At 37.4% G+C, this 21,293-nt stretch overlaps 2 protein-coding genes and 1 long non-coding RNA gene across 3 annotated transcripts in view; 2 read left to right on the forward strand and 1 right to left on the reverse strand.

Moving 5' to 3' along the window:
• Position 1: 1 nt before the first annotated feature.
• Positions 2 to 2,687, forward strand: LOC130072643 (uncharacterized). Its single transcript, XR_008804147.1, has 2 exons — positions 2 to 2,378; positions 2,417 to 2,687. It is a non-coding gene; the product is annotated as an uncharacterized LOC130072643 (long non-coding RNA).
• Positions 2,688 to 2,757: 70 nt separating this feature from the next.
• Positions 2,758 to 6,111, reverse strand: chrm1b (cholinergic receptor, muscarinic 1b). Its single transcript, XM_056237832.1, has 2 exons — positions 5,816 to 6,111; positions 2,758 to 4,672 (listed from the first exon to the last, which is right to left on the reverse strand). Exon 2 carries the CDS (start codon positions 4,557 to 4,559, stop codon positions 3,081 to 3,083), a length of 1,479 nt encoding a protein of 492 aa, XP_056093807.1. The 5' UTR covers positions 4,560 to 4,672; positions 5,816 to 6,111; the 3' UTR covers positions 2,758 to 3,080.
• A 9,056-nt stretch (positions 6,112 to 15,167) lies between these two features.
• Positions 15,168 to 21,293, forward strand: part of myo1ca (myosin Ic, paralog a) — a 33,545-nt gene continuing 27,419 nt past the window's right edge. The window contains exons 1-3 of the mRNA XM_056237831.1: positions 15,168 to 15,515; positions 20,104 to 20,262; positions 20,854 to 20,969. Coding sequence (XP_056093806.1) covers positions 15,498 to 15,515; positions 20,104 to 20,262; positions 20,854 to 20,969 — 293 coding nt within the window. The 5' untranslated portion in view covers positions 15,168 to 15,497. The remainder of the gene's footprint in view (positions 15,516 to 20,103; positions 20,263 to 20,853; positions 20,970 to 21,293) is intronic.

Genomic DNA, 21,293 nt, shown 5'->3' on the forward strand with positions numbered 1-21,293 from the left:
CAAACTCTTCTGACCCTTTCAGCAGTACATACTTGGAGGAAGTCATTATGAGAATATTATGACTCTGTTTTGGAGTTCCTGCTCATATTAGACCTGATATTTCCACCTGTTTCTGCAGACACTGTTTAACAGAAAACAAATAATAAAATGCAGCTTATATCAGCCAAAATAAATATTGCATACTCAGCCATATTCAAAATACTCTGACAAGATGTGCTTATCATGGAGAGGAATAGTTGAAACCAATCAGCATGCCAATGCTTGTTCATAATAAGCGAAAAAGAAACTATGTGTTTTTGTATATTTATATATTTGTATAGCATATAAAGGTGTGTTGTATTTAAGATCTTAAACAATAGAAATGGTTCATTATTATGATGGGAGTTGCTTGGGGATTTTTGCCCCCTGTAATGATAGCGTCTGCATATGCCACTGAAGCACAGAGTCTAGCAGTCGGTGTGTGAGCTCTTTACTAACTAATGGGTTAATGGTGCAGGTAAAGGTAATGATTTTAAATTATATTTTTATATTGTTATTATTTTTTGTTGCTTTTTTTAGGGTGCCCTTAAGGTGTTCAGAAAGCAGTTCAAATTTAATGAAAGATGGTTATTTAAGATGTCGGGTAAAGCAATGAGAAAGAGGGGGCTGAAAAAGAAAAAGTGCAGTTTAAAAGAACGTCCAGAAAATATAATAATTGTTGGCAGTTAATTGAGGCGTAGTTAGAATAATGTATTACATACCACGCTGAAATCAGTTTGTCAGGTTTGATAGATTCTACTAAGACTGTTAAATCCCTTTCCATGTAATTCCGGAAGATTTGCTGTTGAGTAAGAACATGAAACATGTATCTAGTTTAAGGAAATACGAGGACAAAAAACTTTAATGCCATAATTATCATCTTTACTGTGATTACATTTCATTTATTACAGCCATACATATATTACATGGGCATTTTACTCCTATGTGTTCATTAATCAGATTAATGTTAAATTGCCAATTGGTTGGAGTGAGCAAAGGTTCTTCTGGCACTCAAAAACAAAAAAATGCTCTGCCTCTGGATGTCTACTGTAACACGTTTACACAAATAATTTTTCTAGGAAAAAAAACAAAACATTTATACCCACAAACCACCACTGATGAAAAGAGATGCCAGAAGGACTTTGTGAGTGTCACAGGCTTGGTTATCTGTTAAATTGATTTCACTGTTGTTTTACTGAAAGTTTACTTTCAGTCCTTTAATCTGGGGTCTTTATTGGCGCTTTATGGCATCAGATGTGTGCCATTTCATCCATTTTTTTTAAAGAAAATTGGATAAATTATTGGTCCCTTAAAGGGATGGGAAAAATGAAATTATCGTCATTACTCTTAAAACTGCATGACTTTTTCTTCTGTAGAACATAACAGAATATATTTTGAGGAATGTCTCAGTTTTGAGGACGATTGGCTTCCATTGTGTGGACCAAAAAAAAAAAAACTACCCAACATTCTTCAAAATATCTTTTGTTTTCCACAGAAGAAATTTAGTCATAAGCCAGGTTTGGAACAGCATGAGGGTGAGTAAATGATGACAGAATTTACTGGTTGAACTGTCCCTTTAACTTATAGGATTGACTTCCTAGTAGTGAAGGAAGGTTGTTCAAGTGATCCAGTGCTAAATTCAATACAACACAGATGTGCAAGTATGGTATTTGCTAAATTTGCCAGAGCTTAGTTTGACTTCCTAGAGCAAGCTGAGGCAGATATACAGCCTGCTTCAAATGTTCCCCTATTTTCCTGTCTTCTATTGCCATTTCGCAATCCAGCCAAAACTTCCTTTGTTTAAAGAATAAATCTAGAGCAGTGTATGCAGCTGGCTCTTTCAACCCTGTTCTTTGTAAATGTATACTGAATGAAGAAATGAATTGACCTGAGATGAGTTCTGTGTACTCTGTAAGTCTTCAGTTTCAATATAACGGCAGACCTCCATAAAGGTTTAGGCTTATATCAGGTGCTGATACATTAATTATTGCTCATTCATAACATGTACAGGATCTTATCGTTGTTTTATTTTTCATTCTCAATTTAGTTACTGCATGTTTACCTTACATGGTTGTTGATACATTACGCACAACATTTAGCTTAAACTCACTCTGTTGTACTCTCACAGTGCAGGCATAGTAAAGGATTATGGGATATTTGATAATTTAGCTTTATGGTATCAGCCAACTAACTATTATTAAAATATAACAAATATAAATATACCAGTTTACCTGAATCTTTCTAAAAACTACACAGTTTATCTAGAGAGAAAGTGGCCATTTATTGTTTTGTTTTTTACCCCTTTTTTCTTTTTGTTGTTTGTTAGGTTGCTTTTGGGGGATTCATTCATTTTGTTTTTGGTGTATGGTATTTTTTTTTTCTTTTTTTTTTTTTCTAGAAAAATAAAGCCTTCACAAACCATACATGTTTTGTTTAGAGTATACTGTTCATCACTTATTGTTTGCTTGTTCAGTGTCTGTATTGTGTGCACATTTACATTTCAATAGGTACACCACCTTTTTGATTTACAGAAATTCGGATTGTCCATAGATAAAAATACATAGCTAAAATAAACGTAATTAAATTGTAGAATTCCAGATGTTTGGGGGTGAATTAAAGTGTTTAATAAAAGAGACAAAATCTTTACAATAAACTAAAATTCTAAGACATCTTGAGGCCCCGTGAATGAGAACCATTGCTCTAAACATATGTCTGTGTATTTACGAAAATATTAATGATTTACAAAATATATATTCCATGCAAATTTTTTTAAAAGTACCATTTAATAAGCACAATGAAAATGGCCAAAAATTATTTTGATGTAGCCAAAGAGCTATGACCACCAGGTTAAGTAATGACTTCTCATTAGTGTCTGACAAGATTCAAATTGTGTAAAAGCAGAGGCACACAGAAATGTAGTTATAAAAGTTGATTCAGGCCTATTCAGAGTTAAAACAAACCCTATGTTGTTCCTTAGTAAACTATTGTCTGCCAATTGAAGCACTGTATCCTGATCTTTGAAGGCACCCATACCACGGAATGACAAATGGTAAAGTGAAAAATTACACTGTACAAGACTTATTCTGCCTCACAGAGGCATGGCGATTCCAGCTGTTTGTGTCCCACTTTCGTTTATCTCCACGCCGACAAAGTAGCAGAGCCTTGAAGGTGACCCGGAAGGACTCATTGCAGAGGGCATAGCACATGGGGTTGACAGTGCTGTTTACGTAGCACAGCCAGTATCCCAACTGCCAGAGTTTTTCAGGAACACAGTATGAAATGGAAGCTAAAACCATGATGTTGTATGGCGTCCACGTGAGGATGAAAGCCAACAAGATGGCGCTTAGCGTCCGGGCTGCTTTTTTTTCTTTAATGATCGCACTGATGCGATGTTTTGCTCTGAGCTGATGGCAAATGCTTTGTTCTGACTTTCGAGGTGTTTTTAAGTGGCACTGTCTGGTGGGATGCTCCGCTGATGAGTTGAATTGTTCTTGCACACCCTCGGTATCCCCTGATCTACTGTCCAGGTCCTTCAACTTAATTGCTGCTGGATTGGAGGAAGGTGCTTTTGCCCTGTTGTTCTGCTCATGTTCCTCGTCTGTGGAAGAAGACAAGGTGCTATCATCCTCATCTCCAATGTTCCAGCTGCTGTTGCAACTCTCTTGAGCTGACTTCTGCAAAATTGCTGCTGTTTTGTTTCTCGTTGTATTGAAACACCCAACTGACATTCCTTTGGCAAAGCCTTGTCCCTTTATGGAATTTTCTTCCTTTGAGCGACTCAAGTTACTCTTGGTACTGGTTTGGTGCATTGATTGTTTGTCCAACCCATCCAGAACACCTGTAGTGCTTTTCACAGACCCAACTAAACTAGCAAGTCCTTTCGCTCTGTTCTCAATTTCCCAATAAATTTGCCAGTACAGAATGATCATGATGCTGACGGGTAGGTAGAATGCAGCGATGGCCGTACCGTACGTTAGTGGAGGTACCTTCAAGAACGGGATGGAACAGGTCTGAGCTTCAGCTCCCGATGGTCGTCCCATTACATGAGGCCAAAACAAGATAGCTGGCCCCCATAGCACAAACGATACCACCCATGCTACAGCGATCAATACCACTGCTGTCTTCGGAGTTCGCTTTGTCCGATAAGTCAGTGGTCGGGTGACTGAGAAATAACGGTCAAAGCTTATGACCAGCAGGTTCATTACGGAGGCGTTGCTCACTACGTAGTCAAGTGTCAACCACAGATCACAAGCTAAATGTCCCAATGTCCAGCGGCCCATGATTATGTATACAGCATATAGGTTCATTGACACCGTACCCAAGATCAAGTCTGCCACTGCTAGACTCAGAAGAAAGTAGTTACTGATAGTCTGTAGCTGACTGTTGACTCGGATGGAGATGACCACCAGGGAGTTGCCCAGGATGGTAATTAAGGAAAGAGGTCCAGTCACAAGCACAATCAGAACCACCTCCCACACCTGATGACCCCCGAGAGGGTCCGTGGTAAGGTTTGTTGCCGGAGAGCTGCAAGTGTGGTTCATGTTCCCAGGGGAGACACAACATCAGATCCTTGAAGGGCCAAATACATTCTTCAGGGGGAAAACCAGAAAGTGTCTCCTTCATTACTGATTGTGAACACCAACACTCTGTGACTCTGTTTTCAGGTAAGAAAGACAGAAAGGTATGTTTAATTTAAAGCACCTTCAGTAAGTTCCCAGACCTGTTGAGATTGACTTTGATAGTTCTATAATTTTAATCGGTTCTCACTTAATCCTTCTCTTAAATATGGAGTTAATAACTAGTTTTACTGTTTACCGGTGAGCCTCGTTCACCATTGAAGGTTTTATTCCTGAATCTTTACATTTTGCATTCCCTCCATTTTAGTACCAACATTTAGTAGTAAATATGTTAAATGATTAGGGCCAAAAGTCTTTTGCCCTCAAACCACATTATTTGAAAAAATAAAATAAAAACATGTAAAAGGTTTTCATTTACTTTATTTTCTCAAGTGTATTATATATCTAATATGTGTTGTTTGGAGACACATTTGAGTTGACAATGTATGTATGGCTTATGAGCTATATAAGATGCCTGTTAATAACTTTAATGCCCATCTGTTTCAGAACATCATTTTTTCATTTAACACAATTTAGCAAAGCACAATGAAAAAAATTATTAAACTCTCAGTAATGTTGCTTCCTGCCTGCCGTGTTTACTCTACGGAGTATAACAATATATTTGAATTTAAATAAAATGGATAATGATTCTAGTTTAGGTTCTATTGTATAAAGTATTAAATTCTTGTCTTTTCATTGTGTTTTCAGATAATTATAAAGAGTTTTTAAACTTCTTTGTCATGTTCATTAACACTGCAGAAATTGATTGTTTGCTTTCTCCTTGAAGTCAAAAGAGCACAAATGAATTGGCTGTTTGGCTATTTAAAATGTTTATTAGGCCTTCAAAAGATCCCAGCTGTTTCATGGTGGTAAATTTGTGTTGCCATATACAACTCACAGGTTAAATTTGAACTTTCTGAATGGTGAATGAGTATACAAGTACAGTTCCTCAGTTTCTTTTTGGATTCTCTGATCATCGTCATGTTAAGTCATATTATATTAATGAGCTGGATACAGTCTTCTACATGGCTTTCCAGTGAATGTAAATACAGCAATAATTCCCTGTGTTTGACCTGAAACTCTTCAGAAAGTAAGTTTTTATGCATATGATAATTCAATCTAATGACCATGAAATGGTTGACAATATGAACATACCAAGTGCATGATAAATGGGCACTTACCTTTTTGGAAACGGCTTTTAAAACTTCTTTTAAAGTAAGATGTGTATTTATCCGTTTTCTCCAGGTGTCCACTGTGTGATGATGATCATTAACACCTGATGCCATTTGGAATCTACTTTACACTATTGGATTTGATGATCACCAATACTCAAACGACAGCTACATCCACAGGAGTGTTTGACTTGTAAGATGTCCTAGTAATAGAGAATAATTTTTGTAGTTCATCGTAACACCACACCCCACTGGCTCATCCACCTCTTCTGGCTAGAGGTGGCAATGTGTCGTCCTCTTGCTCCAGCGGCGGAAATAGGCGACTGTCATAATACGTGTAAATACTGAATGAGAGTCTGCCAACTGTTCATACTCAAAGCCGGTGACGATGTGCAGACACCTCTCTCCATGTTTACCTCAAATGAGCTCTGAACTGATGAGCTAGATGGGATGGTGACCGTTCACCCTCATTTATAAACAAGAAAATGGTGTATTATAACAATTGCGAGCCACACTGTTCTCTCTCTCTCTCTCTCTCTCTCTCTCTCTCTCTCTCTCTCTCTCTCTCTCTCTCTCTCTCTCTCTCTCTCTCTCTCTCTCTCTATTTATGTATGATACTTGATGTACAAATGACCTGGGTTAAATCTCAGTGATGGTTTAATACGTACACTATGAGGTTTACAGTTTACAGTTGGTGAGGGATGTAATCCACAACCATAATTAAAGAGAAATAAAATAACACAATAATGATAATAACAATACACATTTCATTTAATGTTTGGATTTATTTTACTTCCCATGTGGTTTAATTTAGGGATACTTTATCAGTCAGTAAGTCGAAACACATGTTTTGTTTCTTTTATTTAGTTTGTGGGTTTTATGTGTAGGCTACTTATTTGGATAGAATTATGACATAAACTGATAATACAGGTGAGAGGAAATGACTTTATTAAGCATGTTCATTGTACACTTAGCAAACATTCTATCTGCTTGTTTTATGTAAAACAAATGAGCAATTCACAGTTTTTGTTTGCACAATTTTTAATTTCCTCTGTTATAGTTAATATGACGCTCTGTGAGTGATTCAGTATAAGTGTGTGTGTGTGTGTGTGTTTGCCTTTATAGACGTATTACAGACCAAAACACCTTTGAAGTTAATGAATAATCATCTCTTTCTCACACCCCAGTCACTTCTGCAGATTAGAGGAGGTAGGATTTACTGCATTTAATTAAGGTGCAGGTGAGGAGAAATGAGACAGTGGTAAAAGATGCATTTATAACACTGGGCCACCTGTTGTCAATTGAATAAAAAAAGAAATTTCAGACAAAATATGAAGTGTAAGTTTTTATATTTTTTATATCAATTAACCATTAAGAAACATGTTTAATATTGATAGTGTTGTGATGTTTTACATTTTGATTAAGTGAATATCACCCAGATTTTTGGACAATGAGCAGGTTTAGGAAAAAAAACCAAATTCCATTTCTTTCACTTTTGTAACGGGTATCCATGTGTATCTGTTCACTAATCCAACCAGGAATGAAGGAAAGTATACCTGTTGCTTCCTCCTTGCAGTTTCCTGGCTTTGTAAGAATGCCATGTCTTTTACTAGCAACAACTGACGTTTGTGGAACAAAATATAATGCATAATTTCCCTTGAAAAAAAAGTGGCTAATTTCACCTAGCAAGTAGTTTGTTCAATATAACCAAGTCATTAAGTTCTTTTTTTCTTCTTTCTTCATTGTAAGGTAAATGAAAGTATTATGTACGAGAAAGAATCATTTTAAAAGCTGAACCACATGCACCGATTTTGGGGACCGTGCCTTTTTAAGTAATTCTAGCTAATTATTAATTAGGTATTTTATTTTATTGTGTTTACACATTATTTCACCTTCAATTATACTTTGACATGCAAAGAGCACAGAAAATGTTTACCAAATCCCAAATCTGCTGTCTGGTAACTTAAAAATTGTGCACTGCATGCTCCAGTAACCACCGTTTCATCTCACTCTCCCCCTATGCATTAATGAAACTTTTTTTTTTCTTAATGTATTTCCAATGAAGACTAAAAGATGCCTACTTGTAGACTGGGTAAATGACAATAAAGGTCTGCTGCTGCTGGAACTGTGTAAGACCATATGAACATTGCAAGGAAGAGATGAGAGCAAAAGGGAAAGGTAAAAAAAAAAATGTAAATAAACGTATGCTTAGGATGTCTGTGTTTTGTCTCGTAAAACAGGCTCGACAGTTGTGTGGCTGGTCACGCGAACTCTAAGGTAAAAAATTTACAGTGTTTCCATTAGTTTTTAATAGGTTGTCCAACCCGATCTCACGACCAATTCCGCAATTCGTCCGAATTTGACGAGTGATTAAAAGATGGCTAATTCGTAACAATTCGTACGACCTCACTCGTACGAATTAGTACGATTTTTGCTAAAACGTAGGCTACATATTTGACGAGTTGCCCAATTCGTACGAGTGACCTACCCCTGACCCCGCCCCTAAATCTACCCATCACGTGGGTTTAGACAAATCGTACAAATTCGTACGAATGAGGTCGTACGAATTGTTACGAATTAGCCATCTTTTAATCACTCGTCAAATTCGGACGAATTGTGTCACGTGCGCAATGCACATTACAAGGGTAAGAAAAACTGTTTTGGAGGAGAGATGGATTTCACTATGTGTTTTCTCACCTGTGTGGTTGGTGCTTCATGCTTGTATATTCCCCCAAAAACTGCTATTTGAATCAATAATGATCAAATGAGCTAGTTTGCATAACGTATAGGCTACCTGTTCTGATTCATCACAGCAACTTACAAGCCAAGCAGCAAGCCACCAATCTTTGTGTGTCCGCAAATGTTCAGGCCATCAGATTATTCATTGCAGGGCTTTTGGGAGGTGCCATGAACCATTATGATTAAACCCCGTCAGACCTGAATTTTTTTCACTGAGCAAAACTTATTTCCAACTCATTTTTTATTAGTTTTTTTACATGTCCACTGGACACCACGACTGAAGCAACATAAAAATCCTTATATTTTAACCAGTTTAATCATATGTGAACTATAGCGTTGACGATTTTGAAATATACATAGGCCTACTGTAATAATAAGCAATGCAATAAGAATGTAGAAAAAAGGTAAGATGATAAAATGAAGTCTCAAACTTGTTTAATTCTTGTTCAATTTTGTTTGTTGTGTCTATCTGTGGGTGTGTGTTTTGATAATATGATTGTGTGCATGGCATCAAAGCATGCATCAGTGTGTGTGTTGCTGTGTATTCACTCATTTCACATTCACTGTTGGTGTTTTTCACTAAAACTACTGAAAAACTGAATGGCAGTTTGGTCATATTAACATGTTTCTTGTTTTTGACTGGCATATGTCTCTTAGGTGTTGTGGACAAGTGCATCTTTGAGCCTATCAGTGCGACTGCGAGTAGGCTACTGTTAAAATCAGATACTCTAATAACTGGTTAATAAGGTCAGACAAGACAGACAAACAAAAAAATAAAATCCTAATAATAAAAATTAATTTCACAACCTGGCACACAACTAGGCCTACGTTATGAGGTTCCTGAAGTTATTCAACACCTGATATCCATTGCGATTGACTTTTAAATTTTCAAAAAAATCCTGTTTTACAGCTCTAAAAGATCTTCAAATTAACTTTGAATATTATCACTTGATTCTATTAAGAAAGCGTGCAAGTTAATGACACACACACACACACACACACACACACACACACACACACACACACACACACACACACACACACACACACACACACACCGATCTGAAGGGGTTAAAACACTGCGCTGTATAATCTAGCCACAGACAGCAGGGGTCGCTAGACTCTTTCTCCACACGATGAGACATTCTAAATAAATTTTTGATTGTTTTGCTGTCCTCTTTTGAGCTCGATATTGGCCTATTATACAGGCTACTGTAGTAATCAGTGCAGTACTCAATATGTGTATTTTCATTCTCGTCTACAATTTTTTATTAACCATTGCTCTCTGAACATTAACTGGACGTTTGAGTCCTTAGGATGTTCTGGGGCGCCAGAGGGGCTGGACCGAAAATGGAAAACCATCTGAGAAAACTATTTTGTGGGGTGTGTGCGCGACCATCGGCATTTTCCCATTGTTTTAACCGCTCATATGCGGGACAGGAATTCCACAACGACTCCCGCCCACGGTGTCATGTCATGTTCGTAGTAGTAGCCTATAGCTATTGAAATGGCTCATTAACAAGGTAATTTGTTTCTGCTTGTCTTCCCCTTTCATCTATTTAGTCAGGTATGTGCTCGAGCCACAGGTGGGCTGTGCTTTCTACACCGTTCTACACCTGTCTGGAATGACATGTGATGCCCGTGAAGCATCACTGAAGCGAAGCGGACCGTGCGCGCCTTCTCTGCATTGCGCGAACGTGACCTTTGGGAGACTTGACTTGAGGCTGCTGTGCTATTGAATCCAGTTCGGAAATCTTACAGGTAAGACAAATGCCTTCTAAATTTAGATTTTTATTTTGAGTGATACCTGAATTTGATTAATTCAGCCATTTTAACAAAACTTAGTAGATTGTAGTTTGGCGGCTGTCAGTTTTAACTTCTCTCACGGTGTCTCAGTTTATTTTTAATAAGAGTCCTGTGGCATTAGGCTACACCTCGATTGAATTAGGTTAGATTATGTTCACCAACACTCTGCGTGCTCAAATGACTCTTGTTGTTACTAATGAAAAAAATAATCCTAATATTTTAAACTGTAATGCCTTGGGATTGGTTTGATTGAAACATTTTTTTTGTTGTTATGTGAATGTTACATTTAAACTGCATGTCGTGCAAACTTTTTATCATTTATTTTTGCTTCAACCCTTTAGTGAAATAATCATAAACTATTTCGATATTTATAATTTTATTTATATTATTGTATTTATGTTATTTTATATATATATATATATATATATATATATATATATATATATATTCAAACATTGACTATCCCACAATTGTGGCATAATTTCCAACAAAATGAAAATTTTTACATCCATATTCTTAGTTTTTTCTAAAAGTAGCGTAGGTATTTTTTGACCAATTGGATGCAACAGTATTAGTGAAGAGAATGTATTTAGGATACATAACATGCTATTTGAAATGTGGTGATAATTGACATTGTGGTGTAAATCAGAAAGAGTGACAGAAATCTCGTCATGCATGTCCACTGTTAAAATGTTTTAGCTGGTAAATTAAATAAGCTAGTGATAATGTGAATTGTGTTTTAAGAGTTTCCTCTAGAATTGTCTAACAATTCACAAACATGTTTGAAGAAACACCCATATGACTATTCATACCCTGTACCCTCCCACCTCATTTCAGAACAAACAAATTTGTTCATAAGTGATCTATAAAGTATGATCATTTACATGTTAATGTACACACAATTTACATTGCTTCAAGCTATAATGTACCCCATTACCCATAGTGAACTGTTACAAAACTGTCTAGATCTCAGTGTTTCAAAGTGTGACCTCTGTTGCATTATTATGTGTTTGCAGCCTAAACTAAGCTTCAGTGATTACATTACACATATGTGTCCTTGTCTCAGTTTCAATCTACTTCTCTCATATTTCTTTTCCCCATCATAGCTGGTCTAATGATTTTTAAATGAACATTCTTATAGCATTGACTATTGTGACAATGGAAACGGTAGGTATGGCAATTGTGTGTGACACTTTTTCAGTCGTTTTATGATTTGTATCCTGGTAACTGCCTAAAGCATCTCTGAATGGGAGTTTTCATCAAAACTTACCCTAGAACTAATTCCAACTGTTTTAAATATTCTAAGGGTGATGCAAGGGATTGCAGTTTGTTGAGCAAGTTCACAGTATTTGCCTAATAACAAAAGCAGAACCCATATATCAACTTCTTCGGAGTCAAATATAACAAATATATGTCAAACTAATGTGTGCACTTTGAAATGTAATATGAATATTGCATTCGAACATAGGAAGTATTATTTACAATGTCCTTCTTTATTGTCAGAGAAAGCAGGTTTCTCCATCAACATGTGCAGTTTAATGGAATGTAGCACTTTTGCAACTCTTGCAACAGAGTATTTCTGCATTGCTCTGTTCAAAGCCTATGATATTACCAGGGGTCATGTCTTCATTCCCAAATAATAGAAGTCTCATGTTGGGACAGAGTGGAATGCAATGTAATTGGCTCCATGAAGCAGTCAAAGCAGGGAGCATTTGTAAAAAAGCATTAATACTTATCCATGCGTGATGGGTCAAATAGAAGAAGAAATGAAATATTGTCCTCTTGCTTTAGAGAAATTCTTGCAATCATGATCAGCCGTAGTGATTTGACAAATTACATTATTTAGAGCAAGGAATTTGTTAAGGTGTTCTGGGATTGAAGCTGTTCGAAACAAACTGTACACTTGATCAAGAATCCAACAGCTCAACAGTGTAGTTCACCCAAATGAAAACTCTGTCATCATTTACTCACCCTCATGTTGTTCCAAACCTATACGACTTGCTTGTGGATCTCAGAGATGTCTCAGTGGGGTTTTTTTGTCCATACAATAACAACGATCTTTTGGACCCCATTGACTTTCATTATTTGGACAAAAACAGTTGAAGCATTCTTTGAAATATCTTCTTTTGTATTATGCAGGTTTGGAACGACATGAGGTGAACTATTCCTAGAGCATAAATAGCAAGGGGACAAAAATAATTTACTGGCAATTATTAAATAAAGTCATGGGCCTCTAAGAATATCCACAAAAAGTATATGAATATATATATATATATATATATATATATATATATATATACTCAAGTTGATTATTTCCATTACAGCATTTCTTCTGTGTGGTCTTGTGGTCAGTTCAAATAAAGACAGATCCCAACCTTTGCCTTTATTTTGTTTAGCCTGTATTTCTGTCATCCGTACAGTGAATCTAAAATTAATTCAACGAACATACAAAGATGCCATGTCTGCTCAGAGATGCTTTCAGTTAAAAGTGTGATGAACACTCAAGTTCTAGAAGATTTGTTGTGTGTTTTATGTGTGTCAGCGTGTTGAGATCTGTTTTTCAAGTGATCAGTGATGTGATGATTCAGGTGGTCAGTACAGGATGTTTGTGCATGTGTTCTCATATGTCTACATGTTTGCTTTTAAGTGAAAGACACAATTATGTAGAGAGGGGAAATGCCAAACCATGCTGAAGCAAAAACAAGACAGCAGTTCTGAAGTGAACCTACAGTGCACACACAAACTGTTTGTTTATGTGTGAGTTTGAAAGGGCATTGCATGAGCCTGAAGGGGGTTGGCATGAGTTTGTCTTTATCATGTGTTCATCACCAGATTAATTATGTACTAGATGTGTGTGGGCGTGTTTATGTGTGTTTGTTGTCTGCTTCCATGGTTACCATGTCCATCACTGCTCCATGTTTTCTATGTCTGATGCAATGAATAATTCATTTAGCTCTTCAGATGGCAATATGCATGATCAGCTCATTGATATCCATTTTGCATTTAAATTTGAATAGGAGATTATGAAAGTGCCTCTGTATACTTATTATAAGTGGCACGCTGGATTGATTAAAATCTGATCTTCTTGTTTCCCTCCTGCTTTCCACAAGCCTATAAACACAACGAATGAGATTGTAGGCTACACCAGGCCTCCTCTACACAAGCCAAGTGTTTCCAATTGTATGATGGTTTGGCTAAACGCAGGCAGTCAGAAAGTTTGGAATGATTTTCAAAATAGAGAAAAGGAGAACAGAGGAAGAATTCTTGAAACTCGATCTTGTTTTATTCCCCATGATTTTAAGCAATGTCACACTTGCAGTTTCACTCTAGTACTGAATATCAGCATGGCTTTAACTTGGCCACTGGTAATCACAGCTGTACTTCTGCATACAGTACAACAACTGTGTGATTAAAGTGTGATATCAATTAAATATCAAAGAAAATAAGTTAATATTGAGTCATTTACAGACAAAATTTGCCAGGTCATGTTTTTCTTTGCTAGTGGATTGCACGATTGCTTCCGCTTTTGGCCTCGGTGGCCATCGCAACTTCCAGTGCAGAACAATGCATGGCATTTTCTCAAAAATTAAGCATAAAATTAAAGTAACACATTTTTTTATATATATATATACTAAAATGTTATGTTTACTATGTACTATATTGTAATGAAATTTGTTGTTAATTAACAGAAAGAGTTTGCTAATTTGACAAAGAGTTTGCTAATACCACAGTTCAATGGAGGAATACTATACAGGAAGGTCACATATAGCACTAAGAAAAGCAGTAGGTATGCATAGAGTCCATTAAAATAGTTCCAAACGAATTATCAGTCTTTGCATGTTGCTTAGAATAGAACACAGTTGAGAATGGAGTACAGCAATTTCCCTTCCCTGCTAAAAATGTTCAAATATACTCTTTAATCCACTTTAGTTTCCCCCTTTCCTGTTCTCTGCCCGCTCTGAACCTGGTGTGAGAAAACACAGAGAAAACTCTGCAGATACTTGCACTAAAAACATTGAAATGTCCCAGTGCTGTTGTAATCTGTATCAGCACTCTGTAAGCACTGCTTGTCCTATGCAACTGTTAAAAAAAAGAGAAGCTTTTGAAAGGCTTTGTTGTGTTCGCAGTGTTTCTGTGCTTCATCTGTTTGTCATTTTAAGAGAGAGAGAAAACAGGCAAAAGAAAAGAGACAAATACCGGTAGTCTTTTGCTGACGAATGATATTTGTGCATCTGACAGCTATTCAGTGATCATTTGTTACGAATGTGCCTGAGTGTGTGAGGAAAAAGAGGGAGGGACTGAAGAGGGAAAGAGCGAAAGGGAGGAAAAAAAATGTTTTGAGGTTGAATATATGACGGTTCTTTTGTTCATTTTAATAGCCTATAGTCAGGTTTGCGTGTCGTGTCAGCAATCAAATGTTAGACTATTTTTCCTGACTCTCTCTCACTGTTTATTTGCTTCATACTAGCACAAGTTAGTTTGTGCAAAAGTTAAATGGGAAACCCTTTTTCTCTTCCCTTCCTTAGTAAGGGATGACTCAGCCCTGCTTTTTTTCTGTGTGCAAAGGGAAAGAGAAGGATGGCAGATGGTGGAAATAGAAACTAAGAGATCCTACTGAAAATAGGAAAAAGTGAGGGAGAGTCTGACATGGATTGACTTACAAAGTAATGCAAGAAAGTCTGATAACAGGAGTGTGAGTGTGAGAGCGAGAGAGAGAGAGAGAGAGCGCGAGTGAGAGAGAGTATTTTGTTTGTGAAGTTTTTAAAGTGGTCTTTTGACTAATCATCTGTGGGTGGGGCTTTGGGTGTGGGAGATTGTCATCAAAGTTTTCTCTTCATCGACTTCTAGAGCAACAGAGAAGAAGAGAACGAATACATTTGTTTTAGTTAGAGAGAGAGAGGAGAGGAGAGCTCTATTACTGTGCAAGCGTAGCAGATGGACCGTGAGCATGTATGAAAATGGATGTGCGTGTGCTTCAGAATGACAGTGTAGATTTTGGAGCGTCACATGATGAACCAAGGAACTACCTGCATATGTGATAAGATGCACACACAGACTTGTCAGACACACCCTGAAGATTATTAGTGCATAAACACCAGGAGTGAGGGATTCCCTTAAAGAGCAATAGAGAGAAAGAGGAAGAAGGATGAAGTACCGCCGCAGGGTAAGACTTCTTGTTTTAATTACATCTGTCTATGTGGTCGTCGTGTCTCTATTCCTGTGTTCAAACAGTGATGTTTTAGTTCATAAAGATGAAAACCAATGTCACACTTGGTATTTTCGATGTAAGTGGTGGATTACAAACATATTTTTCTGATTGTTTGAGTGAGTGCAGGGGATTTGTTGTTGATTTGCCACTCCTTTATGCACAGCATGTCATGCATAGCTATGGTGACACATATCTCTACGAGGCCAGTCTGCCTATCTTATTGTCCTAGCCAGAGATCACTCATATGGGCTGCAGAGCACAAAACGGCCCTTATATGGAAGAGCTGGAGGAGACATATAAACTCAGAAGCCCAGTGAAACGGCTCAGTGCCAGATTATACAGCAAAGCTGTACACCTCCCTCAGGGAGTACAGTACCCACATTCTCAGCTGTAGGAATGGTGTCCACAGGCTGCTGCTTTTGAAATACAATATAGAGCACTCAAACTTAATCAGAATTCTTTGTAGGATAGACAACGTGTGACACAACATACAGCAACTGGTGATTTGAGTCATACAAGCAACTTGAGATCTGTTTTGCATCTGGTACTTCTGTTTTTTTGCAGATGTAAAAGGGGTCTAAAATGTTTTGTGATCCAGTCACTCAAACTTTATTTGGAGGCAGTTAAAATGCATGTGGCCATATTGTATCTGTAGTGTAATGCTAATCTGTCCTGATGGATCCTAGGTAGCAGCTAAGGACAGTCTACTTAATTTTTGTAACGTTTATTAATATGCCCACTGTAAAAAAAAAGTTGAGGCAGCCAGCTTCAGGACTTTGAGTACACTCAACTTATAAAAAAATTTGTTGTATAAACGTAATTAAAATTGGTCTGTACTTTCACCAAACATAATATAATAAATTCTATAAACTCAAAATAATGTTTTTTACTTCTGGAAGTTCAGCAAGCTTGCATTTTAAGTTAAGATGAGCATTAGCTTTACATAAATATGTAGAACTTTTTTAGTTTAACTAAAAAGCTTGTGTATCAAAGAGTTACTTTCTACAGACACCATTACAAGTTGTTAAACTCATTGAAATGGAAGAAACGTCACTGAAGAGAACACTGAAAATAATCACTTAAACATAACTTTTAAAACAAAATATAATCAAAAACACTACATAGAGCTAAAACATGTAGTGTTTAGTATTTACATGGTTCATAATAAATGGCATAAAAGTTAGCTTTAAAATAGCATTTGTCTGATAGAAAATGGAAGTTGGAATTTTTACATTAATTGATACACTATTGTAGAAAGTGATGGATGCAGTCATGAATTTAGAGACCCTCCCCTTGATAACCCATGTAAACAGGTGTAAACAGTAATGTGTCTCGGCTGACCACTTGCGATTCGATCACCGGGACGGATGTTAATACCAGGTGTAAACAGGCTCAGATCCACAAGGAGGCCTGTGATTGTGAGCTTGGCCCTCCCTTCCAGACCTCCCACTCCCTTTTTTTCCGCAACTAAGCTGGAGCCGAGCCTGGGTGTAAACGGGCCCTGAGATAAATAGAATGGCAAAAAAGATCCTGAAACTGCATGTAGTATACACTTTGTCATTAGTTTCTATCTGCTGTTCAGCTGTGTGTTGCCATCTTCAGTTGGTTCATTAATATTGCTCTATTAAAAAGTTGCTTTCTCTAATAATCACTGCCACCCATCAGCTCTGCATCTTTGAGCAGACCTGCTCAATACATTCCTCCAGCTGAATAGTTTGTGGTATCTGGCTGCCTACTTGAAGTCTTTGCTGTGATATCCATGCTGTTTTTATAGAGAGGTCCTGTAAGAAATCCTTCATTCAGGCAAAATCTGAGAGCCTGTACCCCTGAGCTGTTTGAGCAATCCTCACTTTTGGCTTAGCAACAGCTTGCATTGAGCCCCTTTTTAGTCATGCAGCCTTAAACTCCAGCAGCTTGGAATCTGTATTTTTTATCTATTGCAACATTTCTTTCATGTCGAACATTCATATCAGTATTCTGTCCATGTTTATCGATGGTATTCAGTTGACTAGTTCTGGGTGCCTATAGGGCGCAGCAGGATGAGAAATCTTTGAAGTCCACTTTTATGCTCCATTTCCAACAGTTAAAATAACAAATGCATACTCAGAGCGCTCCACAAGATATGTTTGAATATACCATCTGGATCGGGTGAATGCCTGTTTTAAACAGCCTATTGTACACGTATGTTAATCTGCATTCTAAACTACTGCAAGTAGGGCTAGCTGCATTTTCCGGTGGACATCCAACTCCGTCCACATCCAAGTGTGACGTCAGAAGCTGGAAACCCGATTTGTTGTATGTAAGTTTCCGATTGAAAAGGTTTTTTAGGTGTAAAGGTATAGGTTTTGAGTTTTTTTTTTTGGTGCAATCTGTTATAAAAAGAGAAAAATAAGTAGTAAATAAGAAAGAATTAGGTGAGAGGGTTGATGCTACCTTCATGTGCTATCAGAAATGTCCTACTTCCCAGTTCTGAAGTCGTGATTACAGGTTCATCGCATTCAAATTTTGACTTGAGAGGTCGTTAATGTCCAATTTTTTTACCTTTAGGAAACTAGTATTTACGATAAATCCGATAGCATGTGAAGGAGGCATAAGTCTTCTCGATGCTTCTTCCTGTTTCAAAGTTAATGAGGAAGCACAATTTTTTTGCCCCCAAACCACTTCACCAGACATTGACATGACCGATAAAATCTTAAGAATCGGCAGCAGGGCGTAGTTTCCGCTGAACTGGTTTTGGGGGGGAAAATCACGCTAATGACAATGTGACGTATTTGGACATGGGCGTGGCTTATGACGTCACACTTGGATGTGGGCTGGGTTGGATGTCCACCGCAGGCTGCAGTGAGACGCTTATCAACGCTGCTGCATTGTAACGCTAACACACAGTACTGTTGCTCGCACATCACGTGCAGGTATCGCGCACAGAGAAACATTCAGTAGGCCAGAAATGTTGTCAACACTGTTCTTTGATTTATCAATAAAATAGCTTTTAGTTCAAGCATATTTTCAAGCAAAAACAGAACAGTGTATACGTTTTTATAAGCTGTCGACCCAAATAAACGAGCGTTTAAGGACACAAATGTGTATGCAATTGAGACAGAGCGCAACTTGTCATATACTCTGAGAACTACGTCCACTGGAGGGGAATGTAATTGGCGACAGGATATGCCAAAAACCCCCCAAAAAACATTCATTATTTTTAACCATGTCAAAGGATTATTTCACCACCCTATGTGAACCTGAGAGGAGGACTGAGGAACTTAATTTTATTGGTCTATGTCAGTGCCCCTTTTCCTTACCTTCCTTTTGTTGGAGAAATGATCCAACTGCTACAATTGCTCACAAACCTTAAACGAACAGAAGTTTTTTTTGAGTTGTTAGGGGTTGTTTTTTTTTATTTAGAAGCAGTCATAGACTTGTTTGGTATTAATATACGCTTGGCCAAATTAAACACCACTAATGGAACAGAGAAATCATGAGGGACACAATGAGGAGAGGAATTTATTTTAGGGACAGATATCATTATCTGCTGGAGCTTGTTATTGAGTGTGTACAGTATGTTTGCATCCTACTGTGAAGTGTACATAAAAACACACACAAAAAAAAAAAAACACACAAGACTACGAGAACAATGGCAGGTGTCTTAAGAGGGGGTATCTGGTGAGTCGTTAAAATCTTGTTAGGCATTTTAGGCGACCCTTATCACCAATTCATTGGAAAAGAATCTGTGGAACAACAGTGGAGCAGAGCCAAGGAAAGTGAACATCCACTCACACTCCCAGCAGGTTATTGTTCTTGCATGAGCTTCCACAGGTGACCTTCCTGCCTCTCTCGCAAACACACACACACACACACAAAAACCCCCTCTCTCTTTCCTCACTCCAAAGACACACTTCCTCAAACACTTAAAGTCTTGTCAGATTTTCCACTGGATTCACATGCAGAGTCACTAACTCTGAAAAACAGACAACTGTGTTTGTATGTCAGGAACCAATGCCAAATAGTTTCATGGCACCCTTTCTTAGGGAATTTGTACTTGCATGAATGTGTGCGGTTTGTCTTTTGTTGAGTTGTGCTTATTCTGCCATTTGCTGTGTATATCTGTGGTATTTACTTATAAACAGGTCCATAAGGAATCTCCACACTTTTGTGTGCATTTTTGCACTGATTTTGTGGGAAAATCTGCAGAATTCTGTGAAATTGGTTCAAATATTTAAAAAAAATGTGCAGTACTAGATTCTTAGTTTAAATGGTTAACTAATTACCCAAAGCATTTAATAAACAAAAACACAAGGGGCGGGGATGTGTACAATTTTGTGATTGACGTGCATACCAATTCTGCGGAAATCTGTGGAACTTTCTTCTGAATTTCTGTGGCCGCAGATTCCAAGTGGGCCCGGTTAAAAGTCTACATACACACACTCTCAGTTCCTGTACTGTGACTCTGCTGCGTGTAAGTGTTTGTATCAGTGTTCTTTTTGTGTTTTTTCACTTTCTATCTCTCTCTCTCTCTCTCTCTCTCTCTCTCCCTCTCTCTCTCTAGGCAGTTGATGTAGAGGGGGGTGTACGGTTAGTGATGGAGAGCACTCTCTCTGCAAGAGATCGGGTCGGTGTCCAAGACTTCCTGCTCTTGGAGAACTACAACAGCGAAGCTGCTTTCATTGAAAACCTGCGCCGACGGTATAGAGAGGGCCTCATTTATGTAAGACATAGCCTACACAAGCACCAGCTTAACTACACTTACACAGAATATACTAAATATGACAATGTACATAGTTTAGTATAAATATATAATGCTATTTAAAAGTTTATGGACTGTAATATTTTTTAAATGTATTTATTTATTCAGCAATGACATAACTATTTCAAATAAATTAAATATTTTATTTATGAAAATATGATGGTTTTCAACAAAAAAAAATTAAGCAGCAAAGCTGTTTTCAACATTGATAATAATAATAAGTGATTTTGAGCAGCAAATCAACATATTAGGATGATTTATGAAAGATCATGTGACACTGAAGACTGGAGTAATGATGCTGAAAATTCAAATATGCCATCAATGGAATAAATTACATTTTAAAATATAAAATTCAAATAGAAAAGTTATTTTGTAACAGTATTTCTATTTCACAATATTACGTATTTTTGATTAAAAAAATGCAGACTTGGTGAGCAAAAGAGACTTCTTTTTAAAACCTAAATCTTACCGAACATTTGAACAGTAGTTTACATTATGTGGTTTTCTGCTTTCATCCACCTTTCTGTTTCTTTGTCTCTCTCTCTTTATAAGACGTACATTGGGTCAGTGCTGGTGTCAGTGAATCCTTACAGAGAGTTGGAGATTTACTCTAAACAGAATATGGAGCGCCACAGAGGAGTCAATTTCTATGAGATCTCACCTCACATGTGAGTGTTAAGTGTGTGTGTGTGTGTGTGTCATGGCCATGAGAATCCCTGAGAACATTCCGCCAATTCTCTTAGTATGACTCACTTTCCTGGAGATTCCGGAGACTGGACCATACATACAACTTTCCACTTCCACACACATTCACACGCACACACACACACACCCACAGACTCATTATAAAAAGCATAAAATACTTCCCCACACCCATGCTATTCCAAGCTGTTTGATATTGTTGTGGCAAAAACTCATCTCAAACATACATCACTGCGTAAGAGACACTCAGAGTCAAATTATATAAAATAGAAGTATTTATTCTTGCAAGA

The sequence above is a fragment of the Rhinichthys klamathensis genome, unplaced genomic scaffold (assembly GCF_029890125.1).
Source record: "Rhinichthys klamathensis goyatoka isolate OS25496 unplaced genomic scaffold, OSU_Roscu_1.1 h1tg000501l_1, whole genome shotgun sequence".
Classification (NCBI taxonomy): domain Eukaryota; kingdom Metazoa; phylum Chordata; class Actinopteri; order Cypriniformes; family Leuciscidae; genus Rhinichthys; species Rhinichthys klamathensis.

Coding starts and splice junctions, on each gene's coding strand:
- chrm1b (XM_056237832.1), bottom strand. CDS start 4,559: ATGAACCACACTTGCAGCTCTCCGGCAACAAACCTTACCACGGACCCT.